General features: G+C 43.6%; 1 protein-coding gene across 12 annotated transcripts in view; it reads right to left on the minus strand.

The window, feature by feature from the left end:
* invs (inversin) overlaps positions 1-18,043 on the minus strand; it is a 279,900-nt gene that overhangs the window by 204,797 nt on the left and 57,060 nt on the right. For 10 of the 12 annotated variants that reach the window (XM_043690027.2, XM_043690031.2, XM_043690029.2 and 7 more), the window contains one exon: positions 10,115-10,250. The exons of 1 other annotated variant lie outside the window; for it this stretch is intronic. In XM_043690027.2, the coding sequence (XP_043545962.2) occupies positions 10,115-10,250 (136 nt within the window). Of the gene's footprint in view, positions 1-7,205; positions 7,309-10,114; positions 10,251-18,043 lie in introns of those variants that run through there. One more of the 12 variants, XM_087987169.1, reaches the window with a different exon arrangement.

Consider the following 18,043-nt stretch of genomic DNA (forward strand, 5'->3'; position numbering starts at 1 on the left):
GAGAATCCTGAACCAGGGTTCCCAAGTTCCTTTGTATTGCAGATTTCTGAAGCATTTCAAAAATAGTCTATGCCTCTATTCTTCCTACCCAGGTGCATAACCTTACATTTTCCCATATTGTATTCCATCTGCTACTTCTTTATCAACTCTCCTTGCCTGCCCAAGTTTCCCTGCTTCAATTTTAGCCATCTCATACTACGTGCCCACCTATTTTTGTTTCAACTGCAAACTTAACGACAGTACCCTCAGTTCCACCATCCAGATCATTAATGTATAAAGTAAATACTCGTGATCCCAACATAGATCTCTGCTGAACTCCACTGGTCCCCATCTGCCATCCTGAAAAATACCCCTTTATCCCTACTCTCTGCTTTTTGCCAATCAGCCAACCTTCTATCCTCGTCAGTATCTTGCCCCTAAACTTAACTTATTTCAAAACCTCCTGTGCAGCACTCTGTCAAGGCCTTTGACAAAGGAAAACCAACAGATCATGTCCACTTGCTCTCCTTTGTCTAATTTGCCCATTACACCTTAAAAGAGTTCTAACAGATTTGTCAGGTATGATCTCTCTTTGACAAAGCCATGCTGACTCAGCCCCATTTTAACTGGCACTTCCAAGTACTCTTTAATAATGGACTCTAAAATCTTAGCAATGACCGAGGTCAGGCTAACCGGCCTATAGGTTTTGTCCTATAGCCATTGAACCTGTAGGTTCAGCCATTGTCCAATCCTCCAGCACCCTCCCAGTGATTTCTGAAAGATTGTCACCAAAGCCTCAACAATCGCCGCAGCCCGAGGTGTAGTCATAGAGTTGTACAGCACGGACAGACCCCTCAGTCTAACTGATCCATGCTGACCAGATATCCTAAATTAGTCTAGTCCCATTTCCAAGCATTTGGCCCATATCCCTCTGAAACTTTCCCATTTATACACCCATCTAGATGCCTTTTAAATGCTGTAATTGGACAAGCCTCCATCACTACTTCTGGTAGATCATTCCATACACGAACTAATTTCTGCATGAAAATGTTGCCTCTTAGGTCCTTTTTAAAGTTTTGCCCTCTCACCTTAAACTTATGCCCTCTAGTTTTGGACTCCCCTACCCCAAGGAACAGACTTTGTCTACTTGCCCTTCGTGATTTTATAAATCTCTATAAGATCATCCCTCAGTCTCCAATGCTCTAGGGAAAACAGCCCCAGCCTGTTCAACCTCTTCTTATAGCTCAAACTATCCAACTCTGGCAACATCCTTGTAAATCTTTTCTGAACCCTTTCAAGTTACACAACATCCTTCTTTATAGGAGGAAGATCAGAATTGCACGCAGTACTCCAAAAGTGACCAAACCACTGCCCTGTGTAGCTGCAACATGATCTCCTAACTCCAATACTCAATGCTCTGATCAATAAAGAGAAGCATATGGGCGGCATGGTGGCTCAGTAGTTAGCACTGCTGCCTCACAACACCAGGGTCCCAGGTTCGATTCAAGCCTCGAGCAACCATCTGTGTGCAGTTTGCACATTCTCCCCATGTCTGCGTGCTCTGGTTTCCTCCCATCTAAAGATGTGCAGGTCAGGTGAATTGGCCATGCTAAATTGCCCATAGTGTGTTAGGCGTATTAATCAGAGGGTCTGGGTGAATTACTCTTCGGAGGGTCGGTCTGGACTTGTTGGGCTGAAGGGCCTTTTCCACACTGTAGATAATCTAATCTAATATCAAACGCCTTCTTCACTTTCCTACCTACCTGCGATCCATTTCAAGGAACTGTGAACCCACACCTCCAAGGTCTCTTTGTCCATGTGGTCTGGGTGATTTATCCACCTTTTCCCCACACAGCTTCCTCAGCACATTCTCTTTAATGATGGCCACTACATTCACCTCTGCCCCCTGTCTCTCATGAAGTTCTGGTATGCTGCTAGTGTCTTGCACTGTGCAAACTGATGCAAAGTACCTATTAAGTTCTTCTGCTATTTCTTTGTTCCCCATTACTACTTCTCCAGCCTCAATTTCCGGTGATCCAATGTTCACTACTGCCTCTCCCTTACCTTTTAGATATCCAAAAATAAGACTCTTGCAATCTTCTTAGCTAACTTACTCTCACATTTCATCTTCTCCCCCTCTTGTTGTGCATTTTTAAAACTTGTTCTCTGTTGGCTTTTAAAGGCTTTCCAATCTTTCATGTGTTGCTCTTGTCTGTCTAGATGGAAGTGGTCATGAGTTTGGAAGATGGATCTTTGGTGAAGATGAATGGACCTGGTGGAACCAAAACTGAGCATCACAGAGCAGGTTATTGCTAAACAGGTGTTGCTTGATAGCACTGCTAAAGACACCATTCATCACTTTAGAGATGCTCTAATAAATTAATAAGGTGGTAATTGAATGGGCTGGATTTTGCATGCAGGACATACATGGGCAACTTTTCACACGGTTAGGTAGATATCAGTAATGTTCTAGCTCTACTGAAAAAGCATGGCTAGGGGAGCAGCAAGTTCTGGAGCACAAGTCTTCAATACTATTGCCAGAATGTTGTTGGGGCCAATAGCCTTTCCAGTATTCAGTGCCTCCATTCGTTGATATCACATGGAGTGAATCAAATTGGCTGAAGACTGGCATCTATGACGCTGGGGACTACTAGAGGAGGCCGATCATCCCCTCAACAATTCTGGCTGAAGCTTGCTGTTAATGTTTCTGACTTATCTTTTGCGCTGATGTGCTGGGCTCTTCTGTTATTGAGGATATCTGTGGAGTCTCCTCTTCCAGTGTGTTGGTTAAATGTCCATCACTACTCATGACTGGATTTGGCACGATGCAGACTTCAGATCTGATCCGTTGGTTATGAGATCACTTAGCTCTGTCTATCACTTGCTGCTTATACTATTAAGCACACAAGTAGTCCTGTTTGGTAATTTCACCAGGCTGACACGTCATCTTCAGGCATGCCTGGTTCTCTCCTGGCATGCCCTCCTAGATTCTCCATTGACCCAGGGTAGGTTCCCTGTTTGATAAGTGGGAGATTTGCCAGGCCATGAGGTTGCAGACTGTGTTGGAGTACAGTCCTGCTGTTTTTGATGATTCACATCACTTCATGGATGCACATAGCCTGATGGACAGAAACCTGAGGCCTAGACTTGAAGAAATGGTCCCGGTTAAACTGACGAATGACAGTACGTGAAGCATGAAGAGCAAGGAAATGTCAAGCTATCAAAAAAGTTGAAAATAAGAACTGAGCATGTGCAAAAGGATTAAAGAGCAGAGGGTCTGGTCAAGGAATCAGTGAAGAAAGGAAGGCCAAGCAGCTGAAGAAACAAATCCAAGCAGGATGATTGCAGCTGGCAACAAGGCCTGGATGACTGAGGGGGCAAACAATATTTGCAAATATACATTTAAATTCTAAATCTAATATAATCTTCCAAACATTTATAAAATCTTACATCTACGCCTTGTATTATAATTGTCTGCATTTAAACTGGGAATGAATAAAGACTGGAGCTGGAAAAAGCACACCAAGTCAAGTAGCCATGATTTAAGAGATACTGGTGTTGGACTGGGTGTACAGAGTTAAAAATCACACAATACCAGGTTATAGTCCAACAGGTTTAATTGTAAGGCACAGAATTTATAGCACACATACACACAGACACAAACACCTACGTGCACACATATACATATATGTTTGTGGGGTGAATTTGTACTTGCAGAGTGACATTGTACTTTGCTCAAAAACTGCATGAATTCATGTTAAACTCTGTTATCTCACTTTTTAGATTAGAATCAATTTAAACATCATGGCACAGACAGAGAACACAGGGGGCTAACACTTTCAACATATTGTCCAGCTAACACCAATTGTTACAGTTAACCCGAGAACGCAACTTTTAAAAAAAAGCTTTGTGATTTACACATGAAAAAAGTGAAACTATCATGGTGTATGAATAGATGAAAGACTCAACAGACAATCAAGATATTTTTCAATGTATAATTTCAGTTACATCACACTGTAAACTTTTGCTATAAATTCTGCGTCTTACAATTGTATCCTCCACAATCACCTGAAGAAGGAGCGGCGCTCCGAAAGCTAGTGTGCTTCTAAGTCAAATAGCAACAGAGAAGGGGGTGAGTCAACGTTCCAGGTCGAAAACTTTCATCCGGACTGGGGGGAGGGGAAGGGGGAAAGTGGGTGAGGTGGCGATAGGTGGATGCAGGTGGAAGATGGCTGTGATTGGTCAATGGAAAGGGTGGAGTGGATAGGTGGGACGGAAGATGGACAGGTAGGATCAGGTTAAGGAGGTAGGATGGAGGAGGGGGGCTGGGCCTGGGATGAGGTGGGGGTGATGTGGAGATTTGGAATCTAGTGATTTCTCTGTTAAGGCCATATGGTTGTAAGCTCGCGAAGCAGAACATGAGGTATTCTTCTTCCAGTTTGCTTGTGGCCATGTGTTGACAGTGGAGGAGGCCCAGGATGTGGGAGTGGGTGGGGGAGTTGAAATGGATGGTGACCGGAAGGTGGGGTTGATTAGAGCACGGACCATAAATGTTCCCTGAGCCAGTTCCCGAGTTTGTGCTCAATCTCTCCGACATAGAGAAGACCACATCGGGAGCAATGAATGCAGTAAATCAGGTAAGAGAAAATGCATGTGAATCTCTGCTGGGCTTGGAATGATTCTTTGGGGCCTTGGATGGAGGTGAGCGGAGAGGTATGGAGGCTGGTTTTGCACCTCTGGCGGCCACAGGAGAAAGTTCTGAGTGTGGAGGGCAGCATGGTGGGGAGTGTGCACCTAACAAGGGAGTCACAGAGGGAATGTTCCTGTGAATAGTGGACAGGGATGGGGAGGAAAGTATCATTTTAGTGATGGGATTAGACTGCATGTGGCGGAAGATGACGCATTGGATTTGGAGACTGTGGGGTGAAATGTGAGGACCAGGGGGACTCTACCCTTGTTGTGGTTCAGGGAAGTTTTGTTTGAGGACAGAGACGCGGAAAATGGAGGAGATGCAATTGAGGGGATTATTGATCCCGGGGATGGGAAATTGTAGTCCTTGGAGTAGAAGGACATCTGGAATGTCCTGCAGTGCAAGTGCTCATCCTGCGAGCAGAAATGGTGGAGGCAGAGGAATTAGAAGTATGGGATTGCATTTTTACAGGAAGGGTGTGGGAAGGAAATTGCCTCAACAAAGTTGTCATGGTATACTATAATTGATCTCCACAAGAAGAGATTTCTTGAATATTTGCCCAAAATACCTAGTATTTGATTTATTATGGATATTCTTTGCTCAAGATTTCTTAACACTAGAAACGCTCTTTCTGTTGTGGTTCTGTTCGCCGAGCTGGGAATTTGTGTTGCAGATGTTTCGTCCCCTGTCTAGGTGACATCCTCAGTGCTTGGAAGCCTCCTGTGAAGCGCTTTTGTGATGTTTCCTCCGGCATTTGTAGTGGTTTGAATCTGCCGCTTCCGGTTGTCAGTTCCAGCTGTCCGTTGCAGTAGTCAGTGTATTGGGTCCAGGTCAACGTGCTTATTGATTGAATCTGTAGATGAGTGCCATGCCCCTAGGAATTCCCTGGCTGTTCTCTGTTTGGCTTGTTCTATAATAGTAGTGTTGTCCCAGTTGAATTCATGTTGCTTGTCATCTGCGTGTATGGCTACTAAGGATAGCTGATCATGTTGTTTCGACTATAAATGCCGGAGGAAACATCACAGAAGCGCTTCACAGGAGGCTCCCAAGCACTGAGGATGTCACCTAGACAGGGGACGAAACGTCTGCAACACAAATTCCCAGCTCGGCGAACAGAACCACAACAACGAGCACCCGAGCTACAAATCTTCTTACAAACTTTGAACTCCATTTCTATTCACTCTCAATCTTCATAATTTAAACACATCAAATGTGACCGTAATCCTTACAATTCCGATAAAAATAGTCCCAAACTTTCAGAGCATTCTTCATGTTGAGAATGTGTATAGGATAATAAGCAGGCAGGGAAAGAGTTAAGTTCTGAGTTTTGTGAAATAAGAGATTCAGCTGAGCATGACTCAGATCAGGTAAGAATTTACAGTTAACAATGGGGTGCTAGAGACAAGGGTAATGGATTAACAAGGTGGCAAAGCAGTCATTATGTCGAGCCATTTAACAATACTGGAAGAAATCAGCATGTGAGGTCAGTTTAACAAGGTGAAAAGTATTCATTATGTGAAGCCAGTTCTTCATTGTGTAACAGCAGATGGATGTAATCTTTACTATTGACACTCGCTGATTGTAACGGTTACCCAATCCATATGTATGTTGCCTTATCTGGATGCTCCTCCCTGTAAAATGACCGTATATTTAATTGAGAAACTGCTGTTCCAGACACTAATGTCTCTGTGCACATGGGTCCCACCTGGTCCAAAGGTATGTAATAACATCTTTGAAAGATTACTTAGAAAATACCAAGGAGAATAAGGAAACGTAACAGAATAATTTCAGACATTCTTATATCAAAAGAGTAACCTTGGCAATGGCTGACAGTTTACCAGGAGAAATGAGGTGGGACATCGACAAGCTGTTTAATTAATTATTCTTATCTTCTGGGTGATATGCAAAAATCCTAGTTTGAAAGTCTTGGTCTGAAGATTCAATAAACTTGCTCTAAGTTGTGTCATTGATTGAATGTAGCCTTATATAATTGGCAGTTGGTAATGCCACACATTTAGGTGAACATTAACAGTAACATTTGGAAGCTTGGATGCAGATGGTGAATTTGTATAGAGTTACCATACCTAGAAACTATGCTTTGGTAGCCTTTAAATCACATTTTGACATTTTTATTCTGTGTAACAGAAGATAAGGCAGCCTACTTGCGGAACGTTTCAGAGAACACCTCTGGGACACCCAGACCAACCAACCCAACCACCCTGTGGCTCAACACTTCAACTCCCCCTCCCACTCCACCAAGGACATGCAGGTCCTTGGAATTCTCCATTGCCAGACCATAGCAACACGACGGCTGGAGGAAGAGCGCCTCACCTTCCGCCTCGGAACCCTCCAACCACAAGGGATGAACTCGGATTTCTCCAGTTTCCTCATTTCCCCTCCCCCCACCTTGTCTCAGTCAAATCCCTCGAACTTTCTTCCTGACCTCTCCGCCCCCACCCCGGCCTATCACCCTCACCTTGATCTCCTTCCACCTATCGCATTTCCAATGCCCCTCCCCCAAGTCCCTCCTCCCTACCTTTTATCTTAGCCTGCTGGACACACTTTCCTCATTCCTGAAGAAGGGTTCGTGCCCGAAACATCGATTCTCCTGCTCCTTGGATGCTGCCTGACCTGCTGCGCTTTTCCAGCAACACATTTTCAATACTAGATGAGAGGCAACCACAGAGGATGACAGCTACCACACAACCAGCAAGCAAAGCTGAGATGTCAGTAGTTTAATGAGAATGGAATGAATTTTCATTCATTCAGAAAATTCACTCAGAAAACCAACTTGTAACAAAAGGTTGACAACAGTAAGTGAAATTATTTACAGAGAAAGTGATATCATATTCAAGAATATCAATGAGATTTAGCTGTATTAATCAAAATGGTAAGGGTTCGATGGTCGATTTTATTTGACTTCAATCAAATTCTCTCCATCCTGATTTCATTTTGCTTTTATATTTTCAAAGTATGTCTTTGGAATGGAATAATAAAAAAAAGGGTTTCTGTTATCTTAAGTGCACCAAAACAGATTTAAATGCTTATAAAACAGAGGTTGCTGGAAAAGCTCAGCAGGTCTGGCAGCAACTGTGAAGAGGAATCAAAGTTAACGTTTTGAGTCCAGTAACTCCTCCTCAGAACTGATGGTAGCTAGGAAAATGTCAGTTTACATTCAGAACATAAGGTGGGGTGGAGGAGATAAGGAGTAAACAATAGATAAGGTTAAAGCCCAAAAAGAGACAGCAGTTGGACAGACAAAGGCGACAACAATGATCTGGCTGGGAGGGTGAATAGCTATCTATGGAGACTGTTCGTAGCTAACAATAGGTAGTGTATAATGGCAAATTATGTAATAACAAAACCTGGCATGTGAGACAGAGGGATGGGACATGGGAGAGTTCAGGCCCTAAAATTATTGAACTCTATATCAAGACCAAGGGGTTGCAGGGATCCAAGCAGAAATTGAGGTTTTATTCTTTCAGCTTGCGCTGGAGCAGTGCAGCAAGCCTGAGACAGAGACATTAGCCAAAGAACAGTGTGTTGTGTTGAAGTGTCAGGCAACTGGAAATTCAGGGTTGTTTTTGCAGTCAATGTTCTGTCAATGTCAATGTTCTGTGAAGCAGTCACCCAAACTTAGTTTCCCAGTGCAGAGGAGACCAAATTGTGACCGGCAAATGCAGCAGACTAGATTGTGAGAAGTGCAGGTAAAGTGTTGCTTCACCCAGAAGGTATATTTGGGCCCTTGCATGAGGTGGTGATAAATTGGCAAATGTTACAGCTTCATAGGTGCAGAGCAAGGTGCTGTGGGGATAGTGCTGAGAATGGACCAAGTTATGTCAGAGGGAAAAATTCCTGCAGAAGGCAGATGAAGGAAAGGAGGGGAGCATGTGTCTGGTGGTGGCAAGTCACTGGAGGTGGCGGAAATGACATCTAATGATCTTCCGGATGTGAATGCTGGTGGGATAGTAGGCAAGGACAAGGGGAACCCTAATGCTGTTGCTGAAGGGAAGAAAGGGGGTGAGGGCGGAAGAGCAGGAGATGGGTTAGACCCGGTTGAGGGTGCTGGGAATCCTCGGATGAGGAAGGTGGACATTTCAGATGCTCCCTTGTCGAAGTTGGCCTCATCGGAACATATGCAATGGAGACGGAGGAACTGGGAGAATGGAGTGGAGTCTTTACAGGAAACATGGTGCGAAGATGTATAGTTCAGGTAGCTGTGGGAGCTTTTACAGTGGATATTAGTGGCCAGTCTTTTCCCAGATATGGAAATAGCGATGCCGAGTAAGGGAAGGGAGAAGTCAGCGATAGATCAGGTGAAAGTAAGGGCAGTGTAGAAATTGGAAGCAAAATTGATTAACGTTTCCAATTCAGACAAGAGAGGGAAGCAGCGCCAATGGTATCATTGATGTATCGGATAAAGAGTTGTGGGTGGAAACCAGAATAGGACTGGAACAAGGAATGTTCCACATATCCCACGAAGAGACAGACATAACTGGGGCACATGCAAGCATCCATTGCCACCCCTCTGACTCTGATTCGTTGCCCCAACGTGGTCTCCTGTACATCGGGGAGACAGGACACCAACTTGCAGATCATTTCAGAGAACATCTCTGGGACACTCACACCAACAAACCCCACTGCCCTGTGGATGAACACTTCAATTCCCCCTCCTACTCCACCAAGGACATGCAGGTCCTGGGCCTCCTCAATCGCCAAACTCTTACCATCTGATGCCTGGAGGAAGAACGCCTCATCTTCCGCCTTGGAACACTGCAACCACTCAGGATCAATGTGGATTTCATCAGTTTCCTCACTTCCCCTCCCCCAATCTTATTCCAGTCCTAAACCTCTAACTCTACACTGCCCCCTTGACCGGTCGTACCTGTCAATCTTCCTTCCTTCCCACTTCCGACCTATTTCTCCCATCCACACCTTCATCTACCTATCACATTCCCAGCTACCTTTCCCCAGTCCCACCGCCCTCTCATTTATCTCTCAGCCCCGCCTGTCCACAAGTCTCATTCCTGATGAATGGCTTATGCCCAAAAAATCAATTCTCCTGCTCTTCGGATGCTGCCTGACCTGCTGTGGTTTTCCAGCACCACACTCTCAAGTCTGATCTGCAGTCCTCACTTTCTTCACCCCTCTGACCAGAGGGGATTGAGAGTATAAAGGGATCACACATCCATGGTAAACAGGAGGTGCCTGGAGCTTGCAAACTGGAAATTCTGAAGCTGATATAAAGTGTCAGAGGAATCACGGATGTACATGGGCAGGGACTGGATCGGGGAGAAAAGACTGAGTCAAGGTAGGCAATTTTGCTGAATCTATACTCTTTGAATCACCTTACCGAAATGGAGCAATATTTCATTTACTTTTACATGTCAGCTGTATAACTCTTGCAACCTTATAGTAATTAACTACAAAGATAAGGTTGCTCACCTGCTATGAGTTTATGCAGTGCACACCTGTCTCCATTGACTGCAGCAGCATGAACTTGAGAGGTCAGTATTGATCCATTAGACAACCAATTCTCTGTAACATTTGTACTTCCATCAGATCGAGGTACAATTCCTGCCTGAGTAAAGAACAAGTCAATCAAATAGTATAGAATATTCTAGGTCAAAAATAAGATGTCTTTTTTCTAAGCATGCCTCCAAATTCGAACTTAACTATACTAAGAATTTTCTAGGCTTAGGTACGTGTCAGAAAAATACTAATATCAATTTTAAAATAGCATTCAGTTGTTACAATTGCTTAAACAATGCACAGAAGAGTGGATACTGGTTTTGTTTTCCCAAATTAAAAAGTAGACTGTCGCAAACAGCCCTTCATGTGGAAGGCACCGGGGTACAAAACAGGAGAAAGGACTTAGCAACACATGAGTGAAACATTTGTAACAAGCATGGATCTTACATCTGTGGATTAAAAAAAAGGAAGGAAAATCTCAAGACATGCAAGCCAAATTTCACGTCAAAGCACCAGGTAAGAATATAGCTCGGAATATAATTTGATGCAATCAAGGTGTGGTGAGGATTTAGGAAGAAAAACAAATTTACAGAGTGGCACACTTCTAAATTAGCAGAAACTAGAAATAGGATCTGGATGTAGGTTTGCTCACTGAGCTGGAAGGTTCGTTTTCAGACGTTTTGTCACCATACTAGGTAACATCATCAGTGAGCCTCCAGATGAAGTGCTGGTGGCATGGCCCACTTTCTATTTATGTGTTTCGGTTTCCTTGGGTTGGTGATGTCATTTCCTGTTCTTTCTCTCAGGTGGCAGTAAGTGGGATCCAAGTCAATGTGTTTGTTGATAGAGTTCTGGTTGGAATGCCATGTTCTAGTAATTCTAATGCATGTCTTTGTTTGGCTTGTCCTATGGTGGATGTGTTGTCCCAGTCGAAGTGCTGTCCTTCCTCATCTGTAAGGATGCTAGTGAGAGTGGGTCATGTCTCTTTGTGGCTAGTTTCTACGCTTCTATGGATTACACAAAATTCACAAACCAGGTGCCCCCCTCAGACCCACAGTCTCACGGCCTGGAACACTAACTTATAGATTGGCCAAGGGGCTACGCTAAAGATTAAAACACTTAATAGAAAACTCACGCCATTGCATCCGCTCCACCCAAGAATTCCTGAAGACCATCAAGGACATCAAGATATAAGAGGATGAAATAATTGTCTCCTTTGACGTAACAGCCCTGTTCACATCCAACAACATCAACCTGGCCAAGGAAACACTGACTACATTATTAGAAGAACAAAGACACAAACACCAAACACCACCAACTTCATCAGCAGGACGGTATCGTCAAGCTAGTGGACCTATGCATTACCACCCACTTCACCTTCAGCAACAAAACCTACAGACAACCCAATGGAACACCCATAGGATCTCTGAAATCAGGGTTCTTAGGAGAAGCAGTAATGCAGAGACTCGAACAAACAGCTCAGCCAACCATCCAACCCAAACTTTGGGTCCGCTACATGGATGACACCTTCATTGTCACCAAACAAAACAAATTAGAGGAAACTTTCAAGACCATCAATAATACCCTTACTGGCATAAAATTCACTAAAGAGGAGGAAAACAACAACAAACTGCCATCCATTGATGTCGCAGTAGAGCGAACAGCCAATGGGGAATTTCAAAACAGCGTTTACAGGAAATCAACACATACGGACCAAATATTGAACTACAGAAGCAATTATCCCAACACCCACAAACGGAGCTGCATTAAAACATTAGTTTAATGAGCCACCACTCCCTGCAGTGCAGAGGAACTATGAAGAGCAGAGGAAAATCACTTATACAGTGTATTCAAAAAGAATGGGTACCCAATAAACACAGTCAGATTTCTCAGCAACAAATCCAAACAAGCAGACAAAACACGTCCAGAAACCCTAGCCACTCCCCTATATCAAAGACATCTCGGAAATGACTGCGAGACTACTCACACCTCTTAGCACCATTGTAGCTAACAAACCCACCAACACACTAAAACAGCACCTAATGAACTTGAAAGACCCTATACAGACAACAAACAAAACTAATGTCATATGCAAAATATCTTGCAAGAACTGTAACAAAAACTACATTGGACAAACTAGCCACCAGGATACATGAACATCAACGAGCCACAAAGAGACATGACCCATTCTCACTATTACCCTTACCTGCAGATGAGGAAGGACAACACTTTGGCTGGGACAACGCATCCATCCGAGGACATGACAAACAGAGACGTGCATATGAATTCCGAGAAGCATGGCATTCCAACCAGAACGCTATCAACAAACACATTGACTTGGATCCCATTTACCATCCCCTGAGAAAAGGAACAGGAAATGACATGGCCATAAGAAATGACATCGCCAACCCAAGGAAACCTAAACACATAAATAATAAAAAGCGAGCCATGCCACCAGCATTTCATCTGGAGGCTCACTGATGATGTTACCTCGTATGGTAACAAAATATCTGAAAACAAATCTTCCAGCTCTGTGAGCAAACGTACATCTGAACCTCGACCTGAGCTACAAATCTTCTCAAAAGTCGCTAACTAGAAATAAGATGTAAATAGAAAGGACTGTTATGTAGAGATAAGATTTACAATGGGAGAGGTTGGAAGCTAGAAATGACAGAATAATCATACTTCAAATGACACATCCTATTTTTCTTTTGTCACTAGGAATGAGGAAAAGACGTCAGTTTCAAAGATACTGGAATATTATATAGCTATTGAATGGACTTGGGTGTATATGGAATTCAAAGCCTTTGAAAAGAAGAAATGTAGATGTTAAAGGAATAAACCATGTTTTCTTTAGACAGAAATCAAAATGAAAGAAATCTGGGAGTCAATTTGAGATGAACACTAAGATCTGAGGTCTTAGAATTGAGTCAATGAGAAGATGTGCTTTTTTTTGGCTGGGCCTCCAGATACATGAAGGGACTATTTTATCCCTAGAGGGGATTCACAAAATAGCTGATTCTGAAAGCGATGAAGGTTTGTGCATGGTTTCAGCAGCAGATGGGCTGAGATATGGGGAGGTGGAAAATATCATCAAGATGCAAATGGGTGATCTTTGTGACAGGGTGCATGTGGAGTCAGAAGCTCAACGTCGAGTCAGGCTCTACTTTTCGTCATTTACATAAATGACTTGGATGCGAGCATAAGAGGGTATAGTTAGTAAGTTTGCAGATGACACCAAAATTGGAGGTGTAGTGGACAGCAAAGAAGGTTACCTCAGATTACAACAGGATTATGATCAGATGGGCCAATGGGCTGAGAAGTGGTAGATGGAGTTTAATTCAGATAAATGCAAGGTGCTGCATTTTGGGAAAGCAAATCTTAGCAGGACTTATACACTTAATGGTAAGGTCCTAGGGAGTGTTGCTGAACAAAGAGACCTTGGAGTGCAGGTTCATAGCTCCTTGAAAGTAGAGTCACAGGTAGATAGGATAGTGAAGGCGGCATCTGGTATGCTTTCCTTTATTGGTCAGAGTATTGAGTGCAGGAGTTGGGAGGTCATGTTGTGGCTGTCCAGGACATTGGTTAGGCCACTGTTGGAACATTGCGTGCAATTCTGGTCTCCTTCCTATCGGAAGGATGTTGAGAAACTTGAAAGGGTTCAGAAAAGGTTTACAAGGATGTTGCCAGGGTTGGAGTATTTGAACTATGGGGAGAGGCTGAACAGGCTGGGGCTGTTTTCCCTGGAGCGTTGGAGATGGAGGGGTTACCTTATAGAGGTTTACAAAATTATGAGGAGCATGGATAAGATAAATAGACAAAGTATTTTTCCTAGGGTGGGGGAGTCCATAACTAGAGGGCATAGGTTTAGGGTGAGAGGGGAAAGATATAAAAGGGACCTAAGGGGCAACGTTTTCACACAGAGGGTGGTACGAGTATGGAATGAGCTGCCGGAGGAAGTGGTGGAGGCTGGTACAATTGCAACATTTAAAAGGCATTTGTTTGGGTATATGAATAGGAAGGATTTGGAGAGATATGGGCCAGGTGCTGGCAGGTGGGACTAGATTGGTTTGGGATTTCTGGTCGGCATGGACAGATTGGACCAAAGGGTCTGTTTCCATGCTGTACACCTCTATGACTCTATAGAGTCACCAGTTCTACAAGTAGTCTCATTAAACCTGAGACAATGACTGTGGAGGGACTGCTATTCATGGCTGTGATCTTTCACAATGTTTAGTTCAAAAATTCCTTTCTCATCCAGACTGGCAGCCAAATTAAAGAAAGTTATGTATAATGACATTTGCAATCTTAGGTTGACTCAAAAGGCAATAACATTATTTTATTACAACATTAAGAATCTGGCAGCCAATTGTCAAACAGTAATGACTCAAACACCACTAAGATAATGATCAGTTAATCTCTTTTGGTGATGTTGTTTGGTGTTGCCAGGGTTGGCTAGGACATTGAGGAGAACTCCTGGTTTCTCTTTGAAACTATGTCATAGAATATTTTATGGACACCCAACTGGGAAAAGGAGTCCAGAAGGCCTTTGACAGGGTGCCACAAAAGAGGCTGCTAAATATGATAAATAAGGTCCCATGCTATTTGGGCCAAAGTACAGGCATGGATAGAGGATAGAGGCTGACTCACAGTAGGCGCAGAGCAGCGTTAAAGGGATCTTTTTCAGGATGGCAGTTGGTAACTAATGGAGATCCGCAGTGATCAGTCATGGGACCACAGCTGTTCATTATACATTAACAAACTAGATAACAGAACTGAGCGCATTGTTGGTAAGTTTGCAGTTAACACAAAGATTTTTGGACAGACAGATAACGATGAGGAAGTGGGGGATCGCAGAATAACTCGGACAGGCTTGGAGAGTGGACAAAGAATTTACAGACGGAATACAATATAAAATCGTGTGAGGTTATGCACTTTGGTAGAAAAAGTAGCAGTATAGGCTATTTTCTAAATGGGAAAAGTGTTCCAAAAATCTGAAGCTCAAAGTGACTTAGGAGGTAGAGTTCAGGATTTTCTTAAGGTTAACATGAGCTTCAATTGGCAATCAAGAAGGTAAATGCAATGTTTGCATTCATTTCAAGAGGGCTAGAATACAAGAGCAGAGATTACTTCTGAGGCTGTAAAAGGATGTGGTCAGACTGAATTTGCAATATTGTAAGCAATTTTGAGCCCTCTATCCAAGGAAGGATTTGCTGGTTTTCGAGTGGGTCCAGGAGAGGTTTATAAGAATGATCCTGGGAATGAAGGGCTTGTTTATGAGGAGTGGATGAGGACTCTGGATCTGTACTCCATGAAGTTCAGAGGATGGGGTATCTTACTCAGACACTATACAAAAATGAGAGGCCACGAGTAGAACATACCTGGACCTGAGGGCACAGCCACAAAATGAAGGAATGACCCTTTAGAACTGAGGTGAAGAGTAATTTCTTCAGCCAAAGCTGGTGAATCGATGGGATTTATTGCCACAGAAGGCTGTGGAGGTCAAGTCACTGGAGTCTATTTAAGGTATAAATAGATAGACTCTTGATCAGTATGTTGATTAAGGAATACAGGGAGAAGGCAGGAGAATGGGTTTGAAGCAGACTCAACGAGCTGAATGGCCTAATTCTGAATGGCCATAAATCTGGCTAAGGTTTCTCAACTACAACCACAGGGATGCCAAGACAGCAGACTTCCTAGCAGCACTAGAATGCACACTCAGAAACAATGGACTGACAGAAGAGCCACAACAAACAGTGAGACAAAGTATCGTACCCCTGATAACAAGGAAAAGACAAACACATAACCTCAACACCAAGGAGAGGGAAGCACTAAAAGCACTAAGAAACGATAAGAATGTAATCATACTACCAGCAGACAAAGGCAGAGTGACGGTCATCCTGGACAAAGCAGAGTACATCCAAAAAGCACAACTACTTGCAGATACCAACACCTACCAAAAGAGGGAGTTTGACCCCACCCCACAGCTCACCAATAGGATAAGCAACACAGAGGAACCTACAAAAAAAAAACGGACAGATAACCAGGTTTGACCTCCAAAGAATAAAACCTGAAAGCAACAACACCCCCAGATTCTATGGACTACCGAAAGTGCACAAACCAGACATCCCACTCAGACCCATATATTATCGCTACCGGGGACACCATCACACAAACTGGCTAAAGAACTACAGCAGAAACTGAAACACCTGATCAGCGGATCCAGACAATGTATACAATCAACACAGGAAATCTTGGACATCATCAGAAATATACACATAGACAAGGAAGAAACTATGGTCTCATTCGATGTAACGGCACTGTTCACCTCTATCGATAAAACCCTAGCCAGAGAAACAATAGCCAACCTGCTGGACATACAGAACAGACAACAAGACGGGGAACCTATCAACAAAGACTGCATACTCAAACTAATGGACCTGTGCCTCACAACACACTTCACATTCAACAACCAAATATATGAACAAATCAACGGAAGACTCATGGGCTCACCCATCTCTGGACTCATAGCAGAAGTGGTAATGCAAAGGTTAGAACAAACAGTCTTACCGCAAATTCAACCCAAACTCTGGGTCAGATATGTGGATGATACCTTTGTAATCATTAAAAACACAGAAATAGAGAACACACACCGGATCATCAACGCCACACTCACAGGAATCCGATTCACTAGAGAGGAAGAAAAGGACAACCAACTCCCATTCCTAGACGTGATGGTACAGAGAACACCGAACGAAGAATTCACCACAAAGGTATACAGGAAAGCCACACACACAGACCAAGTCCTAAACTACGAAAGCAACCACCCCAACACACACAAAAGAAGTTGCATCAAGACACTATTCAAAAGGGCCATAACACACTGCAGTACACCAGAACTGCAAAAAGAGGAAGAAGAACACCTCTACAATGTATTCGCCAAAAACGGATACCCACGCAATTTCATCAACAAATGCCTAAGGGAAAGACAACGGAATGAGGACATGCCACAACCCAAAGGACTAGCCACACTACCGTGCATCAAAAACATTTCTGAACTGACAGCCAGACTACTGCGACCACTAGGACTCATAACAAAGTAACAGCCACTCTCAGACAACAACTCACTAGGACAAAGGACCCGATACCCAGCATGAGCAAAACCAGTGTAGTGTACAAAATCCCATGCAAGGACTGCACAAAACACTACATAGGACAAACAGGAAGACAGCTAACGGTCCACATCCATGAACACCAACTAGCCACGAAACGACATGACCAGTTATCCTTAGTAGCCACACACTCAGATGACAAGCAACATGAGTTCGACTGGGACAACATTACCATTATAGGACAAGCCAAACAGAGAACAGCCAGGGAATTCCTACAGGCATGGCACTCATCCACAGATTCAATCAATAAGCACATCGACCTGGACCCAATATACCGGCCACTGCAGCGGACAGCTGGAACTGACAACTAGAAGTGGCAGGTACAAATCACTATAAATGCCGGAGGAAAGATCACAGAAGCGCTTCACAGGAGGCTCCCAAGCACTGAGGATGTCACCTAGACAGGGGACGAAACGTCTGCAACACAAATTCCCAGCTCGGCGAACAGAACCACAACAACGAGCACCCGAGCTACAAATCCTCTCCCAAACTTTGAAATTATGGTCTTATGCATCTAAAAGACAACACCACTGAACACTGCGGCACTCCTTCACTACTGCAAAGGTGATAGCCTAGATTTTGGGCTCAGATTTTTAAAGTAAAACTTGAATCCACAATCCTCTGATCCAGAGATACGATAACTATGAAAAAACTGAAAGAACTGCAGACGCTGCCAACCAGAAACAAAAACAGAAGTAGCAGGAAAAGGAAAGCAGGTTTGGCAGCATCT

This window comes from Chiloscyllium plagiosum, unplaced genomic scaffold (assembly GCF_037043375.1).
Source record: "Chiloscyllium plagiosum isolate Xiang-an unplaced genomic scaffold, Cpla_swu_hap1 HiC_scaffold_5, whole genome shotgun sequence".
Lineage (NCBI taxonomy): Eukaryota > Metazoa > Chordata > Chondrichthyes > Orectolobiformes > Hemiscylliidae > Chiloscyllium > Chiloscyllium plagiosum.